Below are 16,322 nucleotides of genomic sequence, written 5' to 3' on the forward strand. Positions count from 1 at the left end.
CACTAAAACTTACCCCCAAATTGTTGTACTCCAAGAAGGCCTCGTGGCTCTTGGTGGTAGCATCGATCTTGTCCGCCTCCCGGTTGAACATCTGGAGTTCGACGCATTGCAGCAGCCACTTCTGCTTTTCGGCCCAGCCGCGATGGATTGCATCCTGTTCGGCCTTGAGGCGTTCGATCACGGCCACCGTCTCCGCCATGTGGGGTTTGCCGTCGGATAACTGCTTGCCCAACTGGATGACCTCCAGGAACTCGGTGTCATGGGCGCGGATATCGTCGCCCAGATCGTTGTGCTTCTTCAGCAGATTGTTGGCAGTTTCCACATCACGGGCAGACTCATCGGCATTAAGTTGATCCTTGACGGAATCGATCCAGGCTAGCAGGACCTTGGAACTGTTGTTAAAGATCTGCTGACCCACCTCGCTTTCGATGCGGTTGCGCAGGTCGCTGCCTCGCTGTTGGACCTGTTGCCACATGTCCTGGACTTCCTGTTGGCGGGCGTTGACATTGTCCTTCTCCGCCGGATAGGCATTCTTCACCGAGTTGCCCAGGTAGGTCACCCGATTCACCTTATCCTCCACGGGAGCCAGTTCCCTTTCCAGGTTTTGATGGCGCCTCTGCAAGGCTTGAACTGTCCGCAGATCGGGAGTGATGACAGCGGTGTCCAACTGCAGCATCTTCTCGCTCATCCAGACCTTGGCCTCGTCGCATGTGCGGTTGAATAGCTCCACGCTGGAGGCTCCTTCCAAGCTCTTTTCGCGCTGGGCCTTGGCATTGTTGAGACGCTGCCAAATCTGGTGAATCTGGCGCTGGCGGGCGATAATCTTGTCCAGCTGCGAGTGGCCCTGCCGGCGGAAGGTGTCCACAGCGCCGTCGATCTCTTCGACCCTCTTTGAGGCCGCCGAGAGATCCGTGATGAACTTCTCGAACTTGCGCTTGGCATTGTCCACGCCCTCGCCCTCGTCCGACTTGATCATGCGCTCCTTCTCCTTCATCCACTTCTCGAAGTCGTCGCACTCGCGATAGAAGCCAAACAGATGGATGGAATCCTCGAGGAGGGCATGGCGTTTCTGGGCCATCTCCTGCAGCTCATCGTAGGTCTGGTTGATCCTCTGCTGACGCTTTTCCACGCTGTCTGCATTCTCGTTGATGCTCTGGGTGGAGGTTCTCCTCTGGACCAAAGGTTTGGGTGCCACGCTGACGGGCTTAATCCTCTTGACGGGCACCACCTGGCGCACCAGGATGGTCTTCTTCACCTTCTGTAGGGACTTTACCTTTTCGGCTTTCGGCACAATGCAGGCCACTGGACGGGGTTCAACCTCCCGAACATAGTTGGCCGGCACGAATCCTTCCACGCCATTATCCTTGCGCACACACCACCAGTCGTCGTTGGTCTTTGACTTGAGCAGCATCACCTCGCCCTTGTCCATCTTCATGCCCTGACCCTCGAAGGGAAACAGAGATTTGACATGGGGCAACATCTTCGTCTCGGTGACCTTCTTGTGCTCCAGCTTCTCCACCCACTCGTCCTCCCAGACTTCCTTCGGTACCAGCCGAGTTTCGTTGACCCACTCCTCCTGCTCCACTTCGGGCAGTTCCGGTTCCACGGCGGAAAGTTCCAGCGTGCAAATGCCCGCCTTAATGAGCTTATCCGCCTGTTGGTTCAGATTGAGGATATCTCCGGAATAGGCATTCAGTTCACCCTGCAGATCGCGGTGACGCTGTAGCAAAGCCTGAGCCGAGGGCTCATCGTTGCCATAATCCCTCGAATTGACCAGGGCCATCTTTTCGTTCAGCCAGGACTCGGCTTCATTGGCATCCGTGTAGAACTGGTAGGCCTCGGCAGCATCCTCCAACTGGCGGCGTCGCAGCTCCACTAAAGCCTCCAAAGCTTGCCAGTGCTCCGCCAAAGAATCGATCCTGCTCTGGATTTCCGAGGAGCGGGGGTGCTCCTCACCGATCAGCCTTTTGCCCGCGTCGGACATCTGACCGGATTTGGGTTTCCTCGACTTAATTTCATCCTCCAAAGCCTTGTGTTTCTGCTGCAGGGAAAGGACCGCTCGCAGATCCTTGGCGGTTATGCCAGTTTTGCAGATGCGCTGCTTGTCCACCAGCCAGGATTCCTCGTTGTCGTAGTCCTCCATAAAGTGATGAAAATTCCGGGCCTCCTCCAGGCGAGCTCTTCTCGCCGCCGAACGACGAAGGAGTTCCGAGTAGGCTTCCTCCAGATCCGCAAGGCGTTGGGCCAACAGAGCGGCATCCTTGTGCTCGGAACTTTTGTAGGGCAGTGCCTGGCGGTTGAAACGCTTGAGTGTCTCTCCATAGGTATTCACCTGCAGTTCCTGCAGCGAGTGAGCCTGCAGCAGTTCCTCCACTCCCAGGAGATGGGGACCCACATCCTCGGAGGCGAACTGTTGCTGCAGCTCTCGCACAGCTTCTGTGGTGCTGGCAATTTCGCGAAGCAAGTTCATCAGGTTGCTCATCTGGGAGAGGTTCAGTCGCTGGTTCTCCAGCAGCTCCAGCAATTGGCGCCACTTGGCCATCACCTCCTGCTCCCGGCGACGCACTCGTTCCTTGCCATGATAGTTCTCCCTGTCCAACTCTTCGGCCATGGCGGTCAAGTCATTGAAGCGCTCTACACGCGCTAGAATATCCGCAGAGATTGCCTCGTGCTTCTTCAGTGTGGCATCCACCTGGCGCAGGTAGCGCGGATCGGACAGCACTTGGATCATCTCCTTGAGATAACCCTCGCGCAGCACCGACTTTTTCTCGAACTTGTAGTTCAGCTGCTCCAGTTTCTCCTGACGGAGGAGTTCCTCCCGCAGAGCCACCTCGCGATGATGTTCGGCATACTCCAGGATCTGCCAGGCCTTCTCGATGTCGTTGACCAGCTGGCCATCCTGGGGATTGTAGGGTGGCTGATTCAGAGCCTTAAGCAGGGTGTTGATGGTGAAGTACAGCGCCTCGATCTCACTGCGCTCCTTGTATCTGTTAAAGGGGAAAAAAAAACGTTTTCATTAACATATTCCAATGGTCACATAGATCTCTGGGTTTCTGATCATTTGAATACATTACACCATATCATTTCCGGCTGGTCATGAACCCCTACTCACTTGGGTGGCTTCTCAATGGTGCGGTACTCCTTGAAGGCCAGCAGTTCCCGCTGGATGCCCTCCAGCGAGTTGGGCAGGTCGCGTTGCTCCAGCTCCAGCGTCTTCTGGCGGATCCAGCTCAGCAGGTTTGTGGTCAGAGCCTCGTACTGAATCTTCTTGCGATCGGCATCCATCAGCTGGCCGACAATCTGCGGGGGGAGCGAGCGAAAGAAAGAAAGAGCTGGTTGAACAACTTTCTAGGTTTAGGTCTGGACCCCACCCGAATCGGGAATCCGAATACGAATCCGAATCCGATCGGTGGCCAATCCATTGTGAAGTAGAGCGTTAACTGTGGGACACCGTTACGCTGCAGCGATTTCCAGAGGCGATGGGACTCTGCCAATGGCATCCGCATCTGAATATGAACCTGAATCCGAATACGAGTACGAATCCAAACCAGGTCTACTTACATTCGCTATGCGCTTGCCGCTCTTCTGCTCGTTCTTCATGCGTGCAAAGGTGTGATAGTAGGAGGCCACATAGGTCAAGATCGACTTCTCATCGGGTCGGGCCGAGTCAATGTCCTCCGCATCGAGCAGGCTGAAAGGGGGAAAATTTAGCTTAATAATATTGACATTTTTATAAAAAATACAAGAATGTTAAGTCCACATTGAAATAACTAAGAATTTTATAGGGCTTACCTTAAGTTTACTATGCAAAAGGCAGTTACAAAATGTAATAAATAAGTATTGGACAATAATCACGTGACTTTAAAGATGATTCCAAAAAAAAAAGATCATAATGCTTTAGGTGGTAATTATTCATAAACATTTAATTTTCAATTAGGTTAATTTTAATATTATTTAAATAAGATAATCGTATTTAAATATAATAACCTCTTATTTTTGAAAAAAGCTCTTAAAAAATGTTTGGTTATCATCAAATTATCTTCCTGAAGTGCGATTTTACTACTAACATATAACATTCTTCCCAAATTCTTGATTTCCTTTTAATAGAGGTCTTTAAATTCCTAACTACACCAAAGATCCTCACCTGGGAATGCCCAATTCGTTGGCGGCCGTGTCGAAGGCATGGTTAAGGTTGTCCAGGTTGGAGTTCTTCGAATTGACAATGGTGCTGTACTCAAACAGATCGGGACGGTGCGAGTGGATGAGTGCATTGAAGCCCAGGCCGGAGCGCCAGGAGTTGGTGAAGTCCGTGATGTTGACGCCCGGATAGCCATGCGTCTTGCGCTGGCACCACAAAAGCAGCGCATCTTTGGCGGAACGCTTCTCGCTGGACTCGTTCTCCTCATCCTAAATGAGGGTATTTCAATAACTAATTAAATATCATAATTATGGGAATATCCCAGCGACAACTTACCACATCGATTTCAATTTCCTGAATCTGAAACCGCAGAATGATGGTCCAGATGAGACCCAGGATGAGACGGGGGTTGCCATCGACAATGTCCTCAGCACCAATGGACTCCAAACGGACCTATAAAGAGAAAAAGAAACCATCGTTTGCATTATTCCCATTCTCCACACTATCTCTTCTGCATTTCTTTCAGTTTCCATTTGGTGAATGGAGTGGGTAAGCTGCGTATTGGGTTACCAAGAGTTCCACAACTCACAGATACCGATACATCCAAACTGGGTCTGCGCCTGTCCAACGAGTCACGCATTATCAGGTGGAGGTGCTTGACCTCCTCCGGGTTCATGTGGGTCACCCCCCGCCTGCCATTTGCATTTATAGTGGGTCAGGGCGCTGACAGGTAACTCGCACGATAATCCCAGCGAAGAAAGCATTAGTTACTACCTGATATCGATCTAAATCGCATTATCATAGCTACAAAGTGGTTAGCGTTTGGTTGCTGATTTATGGCCAAGGTGAAAATTGTGATGGAGAGCTATCTTTTTCTTTTACCGGCAATTTTACATAAATATTTAAAGAATTGGACTTCCAATATTTGAATATTAATAAATAGGTGTTTCTGGAATTTATTTGGGATAATTATAAGGCACTTCGTGGATATAAATCCTAAAACCATAATTTAATGACTTTAAAAAGTCAAATTATAAAAATGGGGCGTTTCTTAAGTGAAGCTATATGGCTAATGATGCCCGAAAGCCCTAAACTTATAATAAATTGTGTATCCCAGAAATTTGGGAAAACGAATAACCACATGAAGTTCATACTTCAACGGTTGAAACTTAAAACTATTCAAGCAGCTTAAGTAACTTTTTTCTCTAATATTTAAACTGTGTGTGAAAAATTTAAACTCTTTCCCTAGAAACAGTGCACTTTGTTAATTATTCCAGTATATTGAGGTCTAGTGCGGAGCTACGCCCGTTGGTTCTCCTAATGGCGACTGGAGATTCCGAGAGTCGTGCTCCGCTGAACGCTTCAATGGGTCCCCTGGGATCCTCCATCGAATGCTCGCTTGTGCGTAAATCTTTCGCTCGGGCTTCTTTCAAGCCTAAAAACCAATTAAAATGCACTCAATACCCATGTCACACACAAAGAGACAAGCCCGAAAAACAAATAAAATACGAAATGAATTGGTGAAAAGTAAAACCGAAAAGCGAACTTTCACTGCAGGCGCTTAAGAAACAAAGTGAATTAGTTGGGCAATGGGACAAATACAAAGTGCTGCCTTTTAATTGCTTCTAATTAGATTAGCACAGGAGGCCCCTTACTGAAAAAACCAGAAGATTCGAAACTATGTCGCACGCTAAGCTGCCACTTTGCGCAATTAAAATCAAATGCACACGAGAGGTGCAAAGAAAGTACATATACGTGGTGGAAAATGTGCCAAGCGAAATGAAGTGAAGTGTAGTCAAGGAAAAAAATGCATTAGAAAGTATGCAAATATTTCAGAAATTGCCAAGAAAAGTCGGTGCCCAGGCAAGGTAATTAAATATATATATATATTTTCGCCATATCTTTTCGTCGTCTCCGGTCTCTCAGTTCCCCCGATCCGAGATCTCCAGATCCGCGGAGCTCATATGGCAAACAAAGCACGCAATGGCCACGCGCAGCTGCGCAGGCGCGACTTGCACTTTCTACAAATGCGTAGAGAGCTCTCCCCTTTCCAGTCTTCAGTCTTCAGCCTTCGGTCTTCCACCAACTGCAGCCCCAACCTTCTCCCTACCATTTTATGTGGTATATCTCACCTTGGTGTGCAAGAATGCCAGACTCTTGTTGACATTTTCGATTTTATGGACGCGCATGCGTCCGCTGTTCGGCTTGCCCAGTTTCTCCGATGATATGATCTCCAGCAGCTTCAGCAGCTTGATGCCATCGGCCAGGTCTGTGAATAGGTCTTCGACCTCCATTTTGGCCTAAAAAGAAGACAATAAGCCGAACTGTGAGTTGCATTCATATATTGCAGGTGCCATAAAAATGTATTCCAATCGAAATTTCATGTGAATATTTAATTTTTGATTTCACTGATATCGTTTTCAATTTAACACCACATTTTGTTTAGGATGCTGTTAAAATTTATAGTTTACTTTGCTAATTTTTAGGATAGCCAAAAAAATGACTAAAACATTTTTAAGAGTTTTTGGTTCTTGAAAATATTGTATTTACATCTAATTACTCTTATGTGTCTATTACTCCATTATATATGTCGATATAAAAGAGTGTTTGAAAGACCAAGTGACATAATATTCCCTAATCTACCCACCTTGATCAGAAATGAGTTCATCCATTTTGTGAATGTCTTCTTCTGAATGTGCAATCGCTCCTCCTGCAGCGTTTTGATGCGCTCGTTCTCGAACTTGATGATGCCGTCCCGCTGGGTCATGTTGGCGGAGTTTCGGTTGGATGGCGTTGGTGTCTGCAGCGCGGAGTAGCCTCCCGGCTCATATTGTGATGCTAATGGGTGAGGAGAGGACAAAACAAATCTCGGATTAGTTCGAAGTCATATAAGTGCAACACAAAACGTTTAGCTTTAGAGCTTGTTTTGATTTTTTTTTGTAGAGAGAAGAAATGGGTAAACCACCTGACAACAGACCAAAATCAATAATGGGCTAACAGCAAATAGAGGAAAAATACGGAAAGTATATAGTTGAGAGATAGAGAAAGCACACCCGTGACGTCTGAACCTATTGATTTAGAGATAACAGACTATCGCCAACATAATTGCTACTATAACAAAAACACTAAACACTGTCTAAAGTTAGAGCGACATTCCAAAGTAGTACATTTATAGTTTATGCCTCCATCAAGCGTAATTCCTAATTTTAAATCATTGTATCAGCGGGTTTGAACAATGTCGCCGATTACCTAGGAGAATTTGAAACGAAGAAGCAACAAAAACGTTTGATTTCGACACCACATCACGTAGTAAAACTTTTCAGACCCGTAAAGATAAGCCAATCCGATTGACGTTTAACATTTAGATCTTAATTGCACAAGTTGTTAAATCTTTTAGATTGATAAAAAAAACTTTTTAAAAAATCACCAAGAAATTAGAGTTATAGGTAACTTTTTACATCAAAAACTTAGATTTTCAAATATGCAATGTGAGATAATTTAAAATAAATATTTTTTTCACAATCAATTATATAATTGAAATATACAAAGTAATTTTCTGCTTAATTGACTATAAACAAACCAAGTTAAGGTTTCTAACTTTCCGTACCAGTGATTATACCCCCAGCAAGCGTATCAAAACCCAAAATATTTGTAGCACAGTGATATTGCCTTGGCGAGCTTATCTGTAGACTGCCGAAATTACTTCATACCCATGGAAAACGCTTCACAGTTTTGTTTCGTTTTTATCAACGGTTCGTTTTACGTAATACTGGGCAAGAATACGCAAAAAAAAAAAATAAAACTGGCCGGAAACAGAGCGGAAACTGCAGAAAACGAACCCATTCTTCTAGGCCGTTGACTCATTTGCCAAATATTTGCGCTCTTATCAACTAAAAACGAAGTTCCACCCAACTGATAGATAAGAACAGGTTACTTTCGTTTCCAGATTGTATAATGATGATCGAGAGCTTCCAGGGAAAAGTTCAAGTTCATAGGAAACCTACCCAACGACTGACGTTCGTAGGATATATATCTCCGATATTCATTGCGCGAAAAGTTCGAGCGCAATATACTATTGTACTCCATGGTCTTTGATCACTGATTTCGAGGGGGGTTTCGCAAGAGGTCCGGGGTAAACCAGCACAAAGTGCTGTTCTTAAGAGTTAAGTTTTCGTTTTAAATTTCGATAATATTTGGGCGGTACTAATTCTCGATTATACAGTCAGTTCTTTGCAGAGCCCGCGCTGTTTGGTCACTGAAAAAAATGTGGGCCCAACAATTCGCTGGTCCCAACAATTCAGAGTGGGGGAAAGCTTCCTCCCCCTTTTTAACTGTGTTTATCAGATGAATTAAAAGCCAAGCCAAAAGTGGCAACAAAAATTCTTCAACTGGCCTATGGTGAATTCCTTTTATCGCACTCAACGCCAATGGTGAGAGGGGAAAAGGGGCAAGGGATCTGGAAAATCTTTTGCATTGACATAAAGCTAATAGGCCCTGGGGTTTATCTTATCTGTCCATATATCCCGCATACCACGGACATATGCTGACGGATATTTATAGAGGGGAATGCACCCCAATATCAACTTATTTATGGCGCCCTGTCGCATTCCGCAGGCTAATGAATGGGTCATTGAATAAATGTCGAATATGATCATTCCCCTATATGACATCATGCCAAAGAGTTATAATCTCCGCTACCTACCCGAGTGTCGTAACTCTGTTAATAGATCATTTATATAGGTGTCATTATATGCCGCCAAAGGCCGCTGAGGTCACCTGGAAGGCATTCGCCGCAAATTGGCAAACAGAACACTTCGCTATGGCAAACAGAAAAATCAATTAAAAAGAGGTGAAAACTAAACAATAAAAAATGAACAACACGGCCAGTGTGACAATAAACTTTACCATACCGCGATAAGGGGGTTTGCCTTATCAGCATGGAATGGCAAACAAAAAAATTGAAGGGTTCCAAATATGGAACTGCGGCATAACTTTAGGCTTAGCTGGAAAAGGCTATTAAAACTCGGAGGCTCTTTTAGATCCCAAAAATAGAAGATACCCCAAGTGGTGTTGGATCCTCAACGCACACACAGCTGTCTGTGGCTATAAACTATTTATATAAGAAACAACTGAGTTGCCGGAAAAGGGAGGCAAAGTCAGGGGCAAATGCAAACTAAGGGTCGAATTCCGGGCATCCTGTTTACTTCAATCTGGATACAATATAATACCAGAGCACATGCGCAGCAGCTGTAAACAGGAATACTCAAATTCCGCGCCTCTTTCTATTTTTAAACATCCACACTTCACTCATCGCAAACACTCTAAACACGATTTTTATGATTTTCCCTACTTTTTTTTGTTTTTGGGTGTTCTCTCGAGCAGATCTTAATCTTCCAGTGTTCCACATACCCGGTTAGCTAATGAACTGGGCGTGCAACAACCTCGGAATCGTGTAAAAATTTGCATAAATCAATAAACATTTAGCATTTTGTATGCTTAATTTTTATGGCATATATGCAAAGTCACTCGTATCATTTAGCAAATCCAGAATTAAATGATACTTTAAAGTATATCAAAGGGAAGTTAAGTTTCGTTTGGAGCAACTTTTCTACCAAGATAGCATCCCAAGTCGTTACCTCTTTTAATTACTTTTGCGTGAGCGATTGAATATGTCTGATAAAAACCTATTTTTACTGTCATCTATGTTTTAAAACAGAAAATAATGAGACCTATAGCGCAGCAAATTAGGGAATTGGTGGTCTTTGTTGTCACAATTTCTATGCATAAAATTACCTCATCAGTGGCTGGAAATTAAAATTCAGTTTTAGCCTCCGTCAAAAAGAAGAATACAGATGAACGAAAAAAAAATAGAAACCCACAATGTTGTAAATTCTTTTGTTTGTGCCTGGCATGCTAAACAATTTTCAAAATCAAAGAGACAAAATAACAAACAATTTCGAAGAGAAAACAGCAAAACTGTATAGGAAAAGACCACAAACTTAGATTTAAGTTTAACAATAGATTTAAAATGGAAATGATATTAGAGAGATGGGATTGATGAGCTTAAGAAAAACAAAGATTTAAGATTATTTCAAATTTATCTTTCATTTATTAGAATTCTTTAATAAATTGTATTCGTACTAGTGATTCATCAATCGGCATATTTCAAAATACACGTAACTCTTGAGTTTCATTTAAATTCAACTACCCATCAAATAATTAAAATGTCATAGATTTAAAACCCCATTTCAAAGCCTAATTAATAGGTTGAGCTTCAATATGGTTGCTGCTTAAAAATGATTACCAAACATTTTGGCTGATTATTGTCTCATAATGATAGAAAAGGCAACGAAATATTACATACTTCGTCTAATGCTTTTATGGTTTTTGGTTTGCCTTTTGCTTTTGTTGAAATCGAAATTGTTTATAGAGCGCTTGACTCCGCTCTTTTTTACTGGCTTGGATCGTTCGTACGTGTATATGATGTGCCCCAAAAGTTATTTGCGAAAATTAGTCAATGTTGAGCCATACTCAAGAGCCCCTAGCTCCTCGTGCCCATTGCCTTTATTATTTTTTGGCATTTGGTCACGCCCCCCGGAGGGGCTGTACCACACATACAATATGATATACGAGTGTACACCCGCAACCGATGTTGTTTTGATGACATCATGCCGTACCTCGAAATTCAGTTTGGTTCAAAGCCCAAAAATTCGATTCGTTCTTCTGGGTTCTGCGCATGCGCCACCGGCTACCGAATTTGATTTGGTTTTCTCCCTGCTTTCGCATTCTGTTTGTGGGTTTTGATTATGCAAATGCTGGAATTGATTATTTGGGGCGCCGCTTCAGCGCTTTTAACTGATTTTTTCTGTCAGTCTTTGGCAATGAAAACAGTTTTCAATTGATGTTTTCCAACTGTGTTAGTCGGTTTTCCCCAGGCTGGGAAAATACTTTGAGCCAACCTTAAAACACATACATCAAATAGTCAAATGATGACATCACTTTTTAGAAAAATAGAAATCTTTGGGGACAAAAGAAGCAGCTGAAGATGACAACGGGTGGGATTTATAGATTCCATAGATTGAGCTCAAAAAAATTCCTCTAATAAATTTCTCTTAAAAATCATCTTGGGCAACAATAAAAATCAATTAAATGTGATATTTGCAGGGCGTTTCTTAATAATACATTTTAATCGATTGGAGATGCGTAACCACACAAGATCCATTAATTTTGCGACCAAGGAGGACTTAGGCACGCGTCTCCATTTAATTGTGGTATAATTAAGATTCGTTATGGCGGATATAGGCCCATTAAACCAGTTGAGATGAGTTAAGGAACAGGTTTCCAAGCGCTTTGATTGATTTCCTTCAATTATAGATCTCGCAGATCCAGGGGCATTAAGTGTGACTAAGTCGATTTGATTGATTATCGCAGAAAGTATTCTAAGATTTTGGGATTTGGAAAAACTTTGTATAAGCGGAAACAGGCCATGTAACTCGATAATTACACATAACAGTCACACTCACATTTTTAAATCTCTTATGGGAAATTGGGAAACTTTCACTTGAATGACACAAAGAAAATTATCGAAAGTCAACAGTGACTTTCAACGAATCCGAAGTCCAAACTTAAGCTGTTCTACCAATTGTATTTCTGTTTGTTTTCTTTCCCAAAAAAGCTGGTTTCTGATTAATTAGTTTTGTCTACCCACTTCCTATTCGAATAGCCCCGAAAATATGACTTAATCGCAAATGATTTGCATATGGGGGAGACTCAAACAACACGTGTGAACCCAAAATTTTAAGCTTAACGAAGTTTGAGTCATTCGAAAGACATCTGGAAATGGTATAAACAGTATGCTATATATACCAGCACCCATGACCAATGCTCAAACACTCACCACTCACGGCTAAGTCCAATATTTGCACAATAATCTAACACTTAACGGGGGCTTTGAGATATTTCCGCCGCGTTTCACAGGAAGTTTAAAAAAAAAAATATTTTCCCCTTATCGATTCAGTTTCGGTTGGGTTATTTTTTGACAGAGTTCAGTGGGGTAAGGTCGCTCCTATCAGCAGCAACCCTCTCCACGCTCTACTCTTAATTAAAATGTACCAAAACGGCAATCAAACGATCGCCTGACAAGACGGAGAACAATTCAATTTCATTTTTGACAGCCCGAGACCCGAAAATGTCACGAAAACAATGGCGAAAGAAATATTTCATCTAGTCATAACTCATATCTTAAACATCTATTTCAAAGACGCTAATTGAAATTGAAATCATGTGAGAGGCCCTTGGCGGGGGGCAAGGGAACTTTACCCATTGAATTTTTAATTGGCTAAGCCTGGGAAACCGAGGAACATAAATGTTTACTCAAGTGTCGGGCCATAAAAACAAAATCGTCATCGAAAAAGATATATAAATTTGTTACATTACGGAAGGGAATATAAATTGAAAAGTTCTGGGCCTTCAGAGTTGTTTAACATCGCTAATAGTATACGTATATAGTATATGGATTTTAAATGAATTTCAAACGATTTTAATGTGTTTTTTACGAGCCGCAAACTCCGATATGGGTTTGTTATTTCAGACAGCCCAAAAACAAAACAAATTGCATTCCGACTTCAAAAAGCACGTTGCGCAAACCACAGACCGAAAACGGGCAACAGAAAGTCAAGTTTACAATTACACGACAAATATTCAGATTCGATGACGTTATAAGCACATCGAAGAATACTTTTTTGCGGTTTTGTGTGCAAACATTTCATGCATAATTTTACTGTCGAGTTGATTTTGAAGAGCTCTCGAAAGAAGAAGGCTTGGGATAAAAATAACCCAGAGCTATTCAAGGGTATGGCTTATTAAGAGAGGTTCCCAAAGCTCTTACTTTTCCCACTGACCCTATAAACTCGATCTGTCTTTTCCCTACAGCGTATTTAGGTTTACGCCTCTAGCTTAATCACCAAATAAAAAGTTTTTAAAGAAATCTCTAAGCTTAATAAGCTGTTAAATTAAAACGGATTATATTTTTCCTACAAATAAGATATTATTTTACTATCTATGAGATTTAATGGTAATCCCCAAAGTATGGAGATACAAATATAACTCAAAACTTGTTTGAGTAATAGCTATTTCTAAAGACATATGTATGGGATTTCACTTGGCTGTATTCAAGATATGATAGTAAAAGTATTTGAATCTTTCTCTATTATCCGACATATTTTACAGTAGTCCGTAGCTGTATCTCCAAGCTACCTCTGGCCATTAAAAAGCTCTCACCCAAACAACATTCCCCAAAATTGTAGATCTCTTATCGCAACAATTAGATTCGTCCCCCATATTTCATGGTAATCCCCAGACGCAAATCTACTTTGCACATTCCTCTAATTAAGTCCAGTCCCCCGGGGAACTCTCTTTCGATCCCCAACTGCCGGGTGGGCCAACTGCCGAGGAATGCGAAACTCGTTTCTGCCTTGGGGCAAATGCAAATTCTCAATCCCAACTCGCTGATGAAGACTTTGCTTGTTGCTCGGCGCGTCATAATAAAAATCGTAAATATGGAATCAGAAAAAAATAAATATGAACTGAAAATAAAGATCATAAGACTTCACGCTACAATGCTAAACAGACGCAGCAGACGTATATTTTTTTTTGTTTTGGACGGAAACCGGTAAAAATTACAACAAACAGAACCCCGAAGAAGAGCAGACTTCTGGAGAACTGATGCTTTTTTTTTGTTTGGAAAGCTCCACGTAGCGGTTTAGGTTCCCCTCTTTTTTTTTGTCGTTTTCCGTTCATAACTTGTTGATTGTCTGATGTCAGCGTTAAAGTAAATATTTTCTTATTTAAGCGTGTAATTTTATTTTCAGACGCCGCACGAAAACATAACCTTTATGCCATTTTTTGTCGACTTCGGTTAAAATATAGTATTATATAAGCGGTTCTCAAGGTTGTTCGGCCTGCTTTTCTGCTGCATGCAAATGTAAAACATTCTGTAAGCGACTAGTCACGACTACAAACCGCTTGATCATCGACTTCGAGCTGATCTGCGTTCCCAGCTAATTAATATGACAAGACTCAGACAGTATTCTCAGAATTTCTCTAGGTATAGTGGAGCTTCATTGAGTTGAAAGATCTCTAAGTTCTTGTAATATTATTTTATGAAAAACTTCAGACTTGTATATCTCTTATACCTTCCTTAACTCCCTTAGACTTTAAAAATACTAAATCTTGTTTTAAATTGAACCCATATACCATAGTTTAATGAGATTCTAGTTCTCCAAGCTAGACTGTAATTAATCAGACAATTCTATTCTCTCTTTTTAGAGGCTCTAAGATCTGACTCATTCCGAATTCTCTGACATCATCGATTCCTGCATATACCAAAGTGCATTTAATCAGTTTTTATCGCAGTTGGACAGTTGATAACCACAGTTAGGCACTATCTTCACCTTATAGATAGCTTCTATTTGTAGAGTCCACCTCGTGGGCCATAAATTCAGCGAATCACCAAAGAAAGTCATAAATTGCAGGGACAAATTAGTTTAGTCAAGTCACCTCTTTCCGTTCGCTTTCGAGGCCCCATCAGCAGTTGGCATTTCAGTTAGCCACTTCAGTTATTCACTCAAGACATTTCATTTGTGTCATCATCATCATCCGGGGTCTTGGGCTTACAAAAGTGGCTAAAACGGCTGGCTTTAACTGATCGCTTAGCCGGGCAAATCCATGTGAAAGAACTGGAACGCATAACGCTCATAACATAAATAACAGCACAGCTCACGCACACACGAAAAGCCGAGGAGAAAGAACAATTTACAAAGTACGCCAAGGAATGCCAAAGTGAAAGAAGAACAACCGAGCCAAGTCAAGCTAAAGCCCCTAGCAAGGTAAGAAGAGTACCGCCTCGAAAGGCCGGGCTCAAAAACCCCTGAGAAGGAGGGCTCCGAGTACACTGCAAAAAATGTGGGATTATGATACATTTAAAAAAAAAAATTATTACACTTCATCGCATACTTTTTAAAGCGTGTTACTTTTAAAGATCACTATTTCTTAATGGTATCAGAATATCCTCACCAATTGAATTCTATTACTATATTTAGGTTTACCATTTTTTATAAATATTTAATAATATGATTATTTCGATAAACCTTCAACATTATTTTTCACCAAGTAGTCAAACTTTCACTTTCTTTGATATCAAAGGAGTACCTTTTCATTATTTAATTGAAAACATCTTGGCTTTCACTTTGTTCCTTATTAGATTATTTATTTATTTTTATGAAAATTAAGATCATCATCCGAATTTTAAGACTTTTCTAGAAGATCGATCATAAACATTATTAACGATCACAGCCATATGTTTTAGTGAACATGAAAATCCTTAAAAATCATATTAGTCTTCATAGGCTCCAAAGTCATCCCCTTAGTATTATTTCATAATTTTTCGCCATGTGTAAGGCCGCTTGGTCTTTTGACAGCCTTCACAGCTGTGTTTTTGGGCCGCTTAAATATTTGGCATTTCTGCTTTGGGTCTGTTACGCTTTTTGATTCCGATCGATTGTACGCAGCGAGGTATGCAAACCAGAGTTACGAGATTCGGGGACGCAGACCTCAGAGGCAATTTACGAGTGGCGCACATGCGCACTGTTCTCTGGGAACCCAGGTGCAGGGGCATTAAAATGCGAAATCAATGCCCCACACACACAGAATATGAGAAGTGGGGAATACTCGGGGAATGACCATCAACCATCAACACCTTCTTCTAGACTTTTAGACCCGGCCGAAAACACCGACAACCGTTGCACCACAAACACAAAAAGCCAACAGGCCAAGAACCAGCGGCACTTTTATGGCTTCATCTCTTCCCCTTTTGTTGGTAACGACGCGATGACATCCCTTAATAATTATCACAAAATCATTGGTTCCTCACCTTATATACCCCATACTTACGAGGTGTTCATGGTAAAAAAAAAACCAAAAAAAAAGAACCCAGACAAAGGAGAAGAAATAATTACAGCAAAGAGTACAAAATTCTACCGCTTCCAGCCAGCGGAAACAAAGTGCGCAAAATGTAATTAATTGCCACAGGCCCTCGGTCCAAAAAGCCAATTCATATGCAGCCACAGTGCGGTTCGCAACTGTAAAACTATCTACCATCTTCACTAAGCGATGATATCACAGTAAG

General features: G+C 42.2%; 1 protein-coding gene across 4 annotated transcripts in view; it reads right to left on the reverse strand.

Moving 5' to 3' along the window:
* The window catches only part of LOC119552870 (spectrin beta chain, non-erythrocytic 5), a 32,750-nt gene that overhangs the window by 10,204 nt on the left and 6,224 nt on the right, over positions 1-16,322 (reverse strand). For 3 of the 4 annotated variants that reach the window (XM_037862769.1, XM_037862767.1, XM_037862766.1), the window contains exons 3-9: positions 6,786-6,976; positions 6,271-6,438; positions 4,475-4,591; positions 4,145-4,407; positions 3,562-3,691; positions 3,113-3,300; positions 14-2,987 (exon numbers count right to left, since the gene is read on the reverse strand). In XM_037862769.1, coding sequence (XP_037718697.1) covers positions 14-2,987; positions 3,113-3,300; positions 3,562-3,691; positions 4,145-4,407; positions 4,475-4,591; positions 6,271-6,438; positions 6,786-6,905 — 3,960 coding nt within the window. In that variant the 5' untranslated portion in view covers positions 6,906-6,976. Of the gene's footprint in view, positions 1-13; positions 2,988-3,112; positions 3,301-3,561; positions 3,692-4,144; positions 4,408-4,474; positions 4,592-6,270; positions 6,439-6,785; positions 6,977-16,322 lie in introns of those variants that run through there. The other variant, XM_037862768.1, reaches the window with a different exon arrangement.

Source organism: Drosophila subpulchrella, chromosome 3L, assembly GCF_014743375.2.
Source record: "Drosophila subpulchrella strain 33 F10 #4 breed RU33 chromosome 3L, RU_Dsub_v1.1 Primary Assembly, whole genome shotgun sequence".
NCBI lineage: Eukaryota > Metazoa > Arthropoda > Insecta > Diptera > Drosophilidae > Drosophila > Drosophila subpulchrella.